At 39.5% G+C, this 10,323-nt stretch overlaps 1 protein-coding gene across 1 annotated transcript; it reads right to left on the bottom strand.

The window, feature by feature from the left end:
- Nucleotides 1-1,476: 1,476 nt before the first annotated feature.
- On the bottom strand, nucleotides 1,477-10,121 carry nrn1b (neuritin 1b). The gene is made up of 3 exons (XM_017725241.2): nucleotides 9,990-10,121; nucleotides 7,536-7,680; nucleotides 1,477-5,194 (listed from the first exon to the last, which is right to left on the bottom strand). The coding sequence occupies exons 1-3, from the start codon at nucleotides 10,042-10,044 to the stop codon at nucleotides 4,960-4,962; spliced, it is 435 nt and encodes a 144-aa protein (XP_017580730.1). The 5' UTR covers nucleotides 10,045-10,121; the 3' UTR covers nucleotides 1,477-4,959.
- Nucleotides 10,122-10,323: the final 202 nt, after the last annotated feature.

The raw sequence follows: 10,323 nt of genomic DNA, 5'->3' as shown, positions 1-10,323 counted from the left end.
TAACATTATCTTCTATTGCTGCTGACCAGCATACCAGCATCCAAAATATTTGCTAGATTTGTGGGTAACCAGCCATGGTTTTCTTGCAGGGTGGAAAGAGGACAATTTCTGTGGAAAGTGACTGTGGTAGCCATGAATGTTCACCAGTTGGGTTGTGTTTTGGAAGCTGTGCTGTTTTTTTATTTTTAGAAGGGATGTAGGAGGAGAAAAGGCTTAGTGTTGAGTTTATGTTCCTTTACTCTGCCCTCTCTGTTTATATCTAGCTCCCTACATGGCACAAATGACAACGAACATCCCAACGTAAACTTCTCATCTAGGTTCTGTAACAGCCTGCAGGAAAGATGTAAGAATGAAACCTGGCTCTGCTGTGCAGCACTTTGTGAGAGCCCCTGTCAGACTGAGTGGATTATTGTGTTGGGGATGCTGTTTGCAGTCAGCCCTCACTGAATTATTGAAGATGTGCGTGTCTTTCTGGAGGCACGCTGTCTCCACTGTGATGCTCTGCCACTTTTACATAGACAGGAATGCAAGCACAGAGATGTCCTCTGTGTTCCGACGATGTATAATTATATTGATCAGTGAACCTTCAGCACTAAAGAGATATGGCAAGCTAAAACTGATGGGAGTCTTGTATTGTTAGCTACCATAACCCCTTAAAATCAAAGGCATAATACACAGTAAGTCTTATTATTCAGTAGGATTTCAATGTAAACTGACTGAGATTTCTTAGGTTATAGGAGCGTGTAATAAAATGTTGGGCCCTGGTTATTTAAGGGGTTAATTGCTTTGCTATTCCAAGCCCAAATCTGACCCTAGATTCTATAGTGTGCCTGCTATAGCAGCAGTAGTCAGCTTGCAGTATTTCTGTCTCCTTGCAAAATAGGCTAGAATATGTGGACCCCTTGCTGAGCTGGTCCACTTGGCGTCATAGATGCCATTCCCACTTGTTGCAATCAGCCACACGGTCACCTATGTTGCTTACATGAATGTTACAGGCGAAGTTAGCTACACAGCTTCTGAGCATATGTACTTGCATAAAATAATCATAGACAGTTTTATAGTACTGGAAATAAATGGGAGAGCAAAGCACAGCTGAGACAGCAGCAATTAGCCAGCAAGATCGCTGCTGAAAAACGACCATAAGAAACAATTAAGACTAAAGCCTAAAGGTTTTGCTTTCTAATGGGAATTGGCTTATTGGTTTCCAATAGAGATCATTACTTTCCTGTAAAAGATATGCATTTAATTATTAATACATAGAGAACAATCTTTTCATTTCTTTAATATTTGAATTATTTTATTGCATTTTATATTAACCTTCACTGCATTAGGAAGTCTGTAGAAGAAACAAAGAAGATGTATGTCTAAACATTCTTATTTTAAAAAATATGACAAAAATGAAACATTTCATATATGTTGAGAGCATTCATATCCATATATATATATATATATATATATATACAGTCTTATGCACAAGTTTGGGCACCAAAATATATCTTATATAACATAAATGAGCAATATATGCAATCTATATATAATGTCCATATATAATCCATCACATACTGTTGTATATGTGTCATACACATATGTTTGTATCTGTAAATATGTCCCATATTTGAAAAGTCACCATATATGTCACATATGTGACAAATATATATTGGACACAAGGGAACTCCAGAAATGTTAATACATGTCACATATTTGAATTCCATATATTGCCTTATATAAGATTTGTGTGGTACCTCTATGGTCACTAGACCAGAAGCTTGTCAATGTAAAAATATTAATTTTGGTGCAGCCAGCTAACTCTCAACAATAAACAAATTGTACCAGATAAGTCTCCAGCTGAAGAAAAGACACTGGTTGACCAGCATACCAGCACCCAAACCACATCCTGCTCATTTTACTGGTGATCAGTTTATCAACATCCATTGCTGCTGACCAACATACCTGCATCCAAAACACTATGCTATGGTTCTATGCTGGTTCCCTACATGGTCTATTTGCACATATAGCTGCACACTGTGTTGTAGCAAAAATATATATAATAATAGTAACTGGAGTGTTTGGCAGGAACGGACTGACAGATGTGCGCAGCAGGGCTTAATCAGGCAGTTAACCTAGCAGTTATTTAGCAAGTAGCTCACCAACCATAAACAGTAAGAACACCAAAAGCCTAAGTAGTTATATAATCTGATAGAGTCTCCCAATTGACTACATGCAAAGTCTCACGGATGGGTTTATTTGTAGCCAGTGCAAAAAAAAAAAAAGGTTTAAAAGTTTGTGCCTTGGCAGTGACAAAATTAGCATTAGCACCCCCATTTTGGATCTTTAGTGCTGCTTGATGAAACTCTGCCCCCAACAGCCACGCAAAGGATTGTCCACAAAATGTATTCAGTCTGGAAGTTTGGAATGTAAACTTGGCAAATTCCACTGAAATTAACACATTTTCGTGCATGAAATTTTGCTGACAAAAAACGACTGTACTCCAGTCTTTAGTCTGGATGAAAGGTTCCTCTGTCCTCTGCAAGATGTAAAGAAAAAACTTTACAAAAAACTCACAACAAATCACTAATATACTCATTTTCTTGGATGAATTACTAGCAAAAAGGAGTCATGCTATCATATATGCATTGACCGATATGGAAGAAACAACAAAACCTATTCGAAAACAGACAAACTCACTGAGCATCCCCATCTATGTCATCATCATAATGAAGCACAAGAGGTAAACAGATGTGTTCCCACCGCTATTAGCAGCTCGTTCAGGGACTGCTTTGGACCCTCGGCACGGCACGTGTTAATAACCCAGCCAGAAGCCCAGTTTGGGGGCAGCCAGCTGCAGGACACAAAACATCTGTGTTGCTTCTGCTGCTAAAGCTTTATTCCAGCCTCTGCCCCTAATTAAACGAGTGCCTGCATTAGTTAACTAAGTTTACAATGCGTAACGTGATTCGGACAGATGTGCTAGTCGTTGGCTCTCATAAGCAGTTGTAGAGGCTGCAGGCTTTACTGCTGCATGTGCATGTACTCCACCCTAAAATAATCTCAGACACGTGGAGTACCAGGGTTAGTATTTGCAGTAATCTTGCAGTAAAAATGTAGATGTGCTCCAATAACAAGATTCTCAAAACTGCCTTTCTTTTCTTTTTACTTTTTACGTTTTCTATATTTTTTAATTCAATTTCCAAGTCACCGCATGTCCCTGACATGACTGTTTCCAGCTGTTAGGAATCTCAAATAAATTTGTTTTTGTGATTTCTGACATTGTATGACATACTGTTATCGTTAAAAGTGGAAAAATTTCCAACTTCAAAACGACTACTACTGTTTTAGCTTAAGACTTTTCACCAGTTTTAAAGAAAACAGCATTTTATATTGTCAGAAACCAGATAAGCCAGTGTGTTTGAGATCACTTAACAACTTGACACAGTTTGAGGCACGTATGTACATTTGGACATGCAGTTTGCATGATGCTAACCTTTCATGGATCCATCCATTAGTTGTTAGCCACATTTCTTTTAAAATGAGTCATGCAATATGTGGTCTGACGTCATAGTTTGTTGAGCATGTAAGGAGATAATTTACCCCAAAGGTAGTTCATCAGCCAAGACATGTTCAGTGTCCAAAGTTTGCTTTTTCATTCCGGTACTGGAGCTATGAGGCTAATAGAGCTAATATGTAACGAAAGCTTATACCCTACTAATTTGACACTAATTGTGCAAACTGCATGCATTTGCCTCAACCATTCTCAAATAATCTCAAGTCATCTCAAATATGCTTGCTTATGTGGTTTCTGACACTGTACAACAATTTAGCTATGGGATGTACTATTGTCCAGTACAAAGCCAAAAAACAAAACTTCAGACACCAAACGTCCAAGTTTATCGACTAGGTGAGGGGATTTTTTGGGTCAGATTATTCTTTTAAAACCTGTGAAGAGCAACTCAGCCCTGGTATCAGACCATATGAGATTTATTGGTAATAAATTTAAATGCATCAGCCAGTCATTTTATCATATACTGAGCTATCAGACCTATAAATGTTGTGCCAGCATCACCAGTGTTTCATAATATAAGACTATTTACACAAGTGAAAGTCTGGATCTGGGCTACAAAAAGTTGGAAAAATTTCAGATAAGAAGTTAGCACAACTCAGCCTGAGACGTTTGGTTCTATATTTTAGCACCCAGATCAAACGGCCTGTAAATGTGACTACTAAGTCTAGACACCTTCTGAAGTCTTTTACACTACAGATTATGCAAAAATGTGCACACACACAATTATTCCTGAGATTATTTTTTGTGTGTGTGTGTGTGTATGGGGAGTCTTAGAGTTTAAAATTGAAACCTTTTTAAATGACAAAATTCTATTTTTCCTGTTTTCTTCCAGCAGATGGATAAAAATAGTATTACCAACAATATGTTTCCCTTCCGCCTCCCATCACCCCCATCCATCACCGAGTGAAAACGTTCAGCCAGCTGAGAGAGCCTCTCTGATTTCACTCGGAATTACATCACGCAACACAAGAAGAAAGTGCAATGATTTTTCGAACTCACATAGACTTTAAATAATAGATATATTACTACTACTAATACTAGTAACAGTGTTCTGAAGCACTATAGATCAACCCTACCAGTTGCTTCTGAGAAGCATGTCCGTGAACATCTTGCAAAATGTTATCAGTCTAAAACTTTGATTTGTTGCAATTACATATGAGACTGTAAGACCTATGATGTTAACTATACAATACACTATATAACTATAACAAAAAACACTCCACTCCATATCAAATGCCATATAAGGTATCCAATGGCATGGCTCTTGGGTTTTTCCCCAAAGCCTGCGTCATTCAATACAGAATCTCCATATGTGCACCTAAACGACAAGTGATGTGATGTTTTCTTCAGGAAGAGGGTTCTTCTGATCCATTTGGCCGTTTGCTTGATGGTGTTATCATTCAAAAAATGAGCCATGCCACCAGTTTGGAGACCGCTATGGACAAAACCGTCAGTTCCAGGTTCCAAGTTAAACCGAGTCTGGATGCACCATTATCTCCTGAGCACAGTTCAAACAGGCTCCCCTTGTAGTTTAGACTCCTCGATTGCACTTTGAGCTTTTCCCAAAGGTCTACGGCTCCTTCTTGGCAATCTGCAATTGCGGTGGAGGCGCAGGAATGGAAGTCATTCCAGTATCTGTGAAAATGATAATTAAATACAAGGTTGACAGTCTTGTTTTGAAATGCAAACGCATTAAACACTGTGTCAGTTTGGTGGGAAGCCACAAACTACGTCAATAAAACCCCCGAGGACACTGTTGACATTGTGTCCATTTTATAATTAAGCTGGACAAGAAAGGAGGTAATGTCAGTTCATCGCGTATGACCAGCAGGGTTTGAACGAGAATTACTATGGGTTGACATATTCAAAAAATATTATAATTGTATTTTTGGTATTTTTTTCACTGAAAAAAATGTTTTTTTTTTTCAATTAAATTATTTTCATTCTTTACAGTGAAATAAAGCGGGACTGCATAAAATTATATCAAGTGAAGTCAAATCTAGTCGGCACAACACCTTACTGTGCAAAAGTCAGAGACCACCCTGTTATTTATTTAATTTCTGGTTAAAACAGTCCAATATATTTATCTCTCAGCATCAGAAAAAGAATCAGAACAAACCAATTTAAAGACAGTTACATAAAAGCCTTAACAATTTAATGTATCACATTTTTCAGTATTGAGTGTGTCCACTCTTAACCTTTAATGCAAAGTGTTATGGTTCCACACCTCCAAAGTTCAGTGGACTCAGTCCATTGTTCAGCTTCTTTGTTTGATGTATCCTTTTCTTAGTGAGGGTCTTCTTGACAGCTACACATCCTTTCAGACCCACAGCACTGAGCAATGGAAGGATGCACAGAAACACCTGTGGATGTTTTCAGATCTGAAGCAGCTTGATTTTCTCCTCTCTCTCAAAGACGAAAGTGCTGTTTTTCTGATGAGGACAGTTCTGGTGGTCTAGCAGGTCTGGCAGGTGGTTGTTAGGGGCCACGTTTTCACTGTAGCTTTTAATCATTTTCAAACATTTTGGAAATTCCTCTATTTTCTCTTATTTTCCTTTGACTTTCTCCTTCTTTATGCAAGTGGATCATATCTAACCTCCTCAGAAATATCTCCCAGAAAATGAATAATTTGTACTTAATGACTGTTTTGACTGATGATTTAATTAACAGGATGGTGGTCTTTGACTTTTGTATAGTCCAAAAGTTTCTGTTACTGTTGAAGCACCCATTGTCACTGCAAGCATCCAGTTATGCACATACAGAAAAGCTTCAGCAAAAGAATGGGATGCCCTGCAACAGCTGCACATGAGCCCACAGTTGGCTGTTGGCCAGAGGGGTATAAAGCCCCAACCATTGGGCTGTGGAGCAGTGGAACTGTGTTCTTTGGAGTGATTTAGCTCCATCCAGAACTGATCCACTTACTATATAGGTGCACTTTGTAGTTCTACAGTTACAGACTGTAGTCCATCTGTTTCTCTGCAAACTTTGTTAGGCCCCTTTTACCCTGTTCTTCAGTGGTCAGAACCCCCACGTGGTGGTGGTGTGTTAGTGTGTGTTGCGCTGGTCTGAGTGGATCAGACACAGCAGTGCTGCTGGAGCTTTTGAACACCTCAGTGTCACAGCTGGACTGAGAATAGTCCACCAACCAAAAATATCCAGCCAACAGCGTCCTGTGGGCAGCGTCCTGTGACCACTGATGAAGGACTAGAGGATGACCAACACAAACGGTGCAGCAGCAGATGAGCTACTGTCTCTGACTTTACATCTAAAAGCTGGACTGACAATGTATGTATGTCTAATAGAGTGGACAGTGAGTGGACACAGTGTTTAAAAACTCCAGCAGCACTGCTGTTTGATTCACTCAGACCAGCACGACACACACTAACACACCACCACCACCATGACGGTGTGACTGCAGTGCTGAGAATGATCCACCACCAAAACAGTACCTGCTCTGTGGTGGTCCATAGGGGTTCTGATCACTGCTGGACAGGATAACTAAGTATGCAGAGAAACAGATGGACCACTCTCTTTATCTGTGGATAAACAAAGTGCCCCATATGGTCGGTGGCGCTGATAAAATGGACAATGAGTGTCGAAACAAAGTGGTGGTTTTAATGTTATTGCTGTTCAGTGTATATTTAATATTTCTCATTCTCATTAAGACCACCTTATCCAATAAAAATGACTTTTAACCTTCTTACAAAAAGCATATATTGAGAAAATACAGATGTACTGACTAGGTTTAAGATGATTTCTCTAACCAGTATATCATCACACCTCATCTGCTTACAAGAGAAGCATCAATGAAAGACATTGCTGCATCCTATATGCTATGTAAAACCACTTAATTTAAAAAGTTACAGAATTTTTTTCCCAGTTATTCTACACTGGTGATGCAGTTTGCCCAACTGCATCTCACATAACCCAAATCTCATTGCCATTGGAATATTACATAGGGCGAGCACGCACTTACGAGCAGATAGTCCGCAGGTTCTCCCTGTCGTCCAGCTCCTGGGGGTAGTTGACCATGTTTTCTCCGAGGCTGAGCAAACAGTCTGAAAATCCTTTAAACACCGTCTCACATGTCCCTGTGCAGCTCGCCACTTGGAGTAAAGACACTGAAATGGAAAACATTTATTTGAGCCATTGAGAAGTAGAGTGTGCTGGCAGATTGAATAGCTGTGAATAGCAGGGAAACTGGGAAACTGAAGCTTGTTAATACTTGCTTTGCTTTCCATTTTATGATCCGAGACACATCCTTTTACATTCTTTACCTGCAATGGATTTCAAGGTCTTTAAAAGAAAAACCACAGGCTTGATAAGAAATGAAGTGGCCATGCTCTTAAAAAGGTGGTTCATCAAGGGCTCTTTAGGAAAGAAAATGGTTCCATACAGAACCATGAACAGTCGAAAAACCCTTTGCACAATTAAATGGTTCTTTTCATCATGAAAGGGCTCGTCAGATTCTTCTACGTAGCATCCCAAAAGGGTTTTTCTGCTGTAACAAGCTTGACATTGGAACAACAGAAGTACCCTTTTTTGAAAAGGTTCCATACAGAATCATTTAGAATGTGTTGTATATGGTTCTAAAAAGAACCTGTTTGAAGCCCCCAAAAGGGTTACGATGTCAAGCTTGTTACAGTAGAAGAACCCTTTTGGGTGCTATATAGAACTCTTTCCAAAAAGCTTCAATATCGAACCATCTACAGCGTGTTGTCCATCAGTCTGAAGAATGACTTGATGACTATGATGAAAAGAGCCATTTAGTCATGCATTAAGATTCTTTGAGTGTTCCTGGTTCTTTATTGAACCATTTTCTTTACTAAAGAACCCTTGAAGAACCACCTTTTTTAAGAGTGCAAATCCAAAATTTCGACTTAGCATCATCATTTTCTTCACTATACTGGCTCTAAACTATCAAGCCTGTTAAAATGACACTGCAAATTCTGGATTTGCCCAGATTTTGAAATCTTAGATCTGGAAAAATCTTGTTTTAAATGTCATTTTCTAGTTTCTATCTTTGAACTCATGGTACATTCTTAAATTAGTGATGAATATGTCTTTTATGTCTCAGTTAGGCCCTACGATGGACTGCTGACCTGTCCAGGGTGTTTCCTGCCTTCCACCCAATAACTGCTGGGATCGGCTCCAGCACCCCCGACAACCCAGAAGGATAAGCGGCTTAGAAAATGAGTGTGTGTGTGTGTGTGTGTGTGTTTGTGTGTGTGTGTGTGTGTGTGTGTGTGTGTGTGTGTGTGTGTGTGTGTGTGTGTAAAGAAAAGCTAGAGTACTAATGTGTACCAATGTAGGTCCCCTCTTGTCACTGGGGTGGTCCCCTCAAGGGTTCTTTTCGTCAGGAACATAACTGTACCATAATCCACTGAAAGTTGTATTGACTCCACACAACCCGTCTCGTCTCCAGGCTTTTTATTTTACTGTTCTGTTTTAAAACATTTGGTTATGAAAAGGTACAAATATGAACTTTTCACCTGAAAAAACTTATTTAAAGTTCACAGTCAGACCTTCAAAAAACTGCTGTACCGGGTTAGAGGGCCCATTTACATTGTTGGTACCTTGACGAACGAAAAATGTACCTGCACAGAACGTTCACAGAATGTACCGTTCACAGAATGTACCTGCACAGAACGTTCTAACAGTATACTTTATCTATTTCAATTTATTAGATGTCACAAAAAAATAAATGATCATATTATTAAGGCTTTTTGAAGTATTGTAATATTATATTTTGTCATACCATCCAGCTTTACTTATTGGCCATTTGGACTGGAAATTAAATACACACCCACCCACACACACACACACACACACAATTTCTAAATTGCTTCTCCTTCTGGGTAGCAGGGGGTGCTGGAGCCTATCCCAGCTGTCATTGAAAGGCAGGATACACCCTGGACCTACAGACAGAACTACTGTCTGTACTAAAGAACCCCTGAAGAACCATCTTTTTTAGGAGTGCAGGATACAAAGTTTTACATAGAACCACAGCATGCACTAAAGAACTCTCAAAGAACCATCTTTTTCAACAGTATAAGACTCAAAAATTCTACATAGAACCACTGTCTGTACTAAAGGACCCCTAATTAACCATCTTTTTAAGAGTGTAGAACTCAAAGTTCTACATAGAACCAATGCTTATACTATAAAACCCTTAAAGAACAATCTTTTTAAGCATATAGGACTCAAAGTTTTACGTAGAACCACAAAATGCAGTAAAGAACCCCTGAAGAACCATCCTTTTTAAGAGTGTAGGACTCAAAATTCTACATAGAACCACAACCTATAGTAAAGAACCCTTGAAGAACCATATTTTTAAGAGTGTATGACTCAAAGTTCTACATAAAACCACAGCCTGTACTAAAGAACCCTTGGAGAACCATCTTTTTAAGAGCGTGTGCTGCGTTCTTACCCAGTTCCAGTAAACAGAGCAGTGAGCTGTATCTCTCAGCTAAAATAAATCCCATCCTACGATTCGTGAAACCATCAGAAACAGCAGCTTCGCCCGAGTCGTGCGGAGTCCGTGTGAGGGGTGGCCCGCTCTTTCCTGACCGCTCTCTCACTGACTGGGCGCTGATAGAGAGATGCAGAGAGGTGGGGCGATCCGCTGACCACGCCCACTGCTCGCGGACTCACAGGAGGAACTCCTATACTTTACAGGAAAAACCCTGTGCTTTACAGCAAAAACCCTGTACTTTACAGCAAAAACCCTGTACTTTACAAAAGGAACCCTGTACTTTACAGGA

The sequence above is a fragment of the Pygocentrus nattereri genome, chromosome 19 (genome assembly GCF_015220715.1).
Source record: "Pygocentrus nattereri isolate fPygNat1 chromosome 19, fPygNat1.pri, whole genome shotgun sequence".
Classification (NCBI taxonomy): domain Eukaryota; kingdom Metazoa; phylum Chordata; class Actinopteri; order Characiformes; family Serrasalmidae; genus Pygocentrus; species Pygocentrus nattereri.
The sequence above is the reverse complement of the archived record's forward strand: the minus strand, read 5'-3'. Positions and strand labels throughout refer to the sequence as shown.

Coding starts and splice junctions, on each gene's coding strand:
- nrn1b (XM_017725241.2), bottom strand. CDS start 10,044: ATGGGATTTATTTTAGCTGAGAGATACAGCTCACTGCTCTGTTTACTG. Junction 7,681..9,989: donor GCTCTGTTTACTGGAACTGG/GTAAGAACGCAG, acceptor TTTCCATTTCAG/TGTCTTTACTCCAAGTGGCG. Junction 5,195..7,535: donor AACCTGCGGACTATCTGCTC/GTAAGTGCGTGC, acceptor TCATTTTCACAG/ATACTGGAATGACTTCCATT.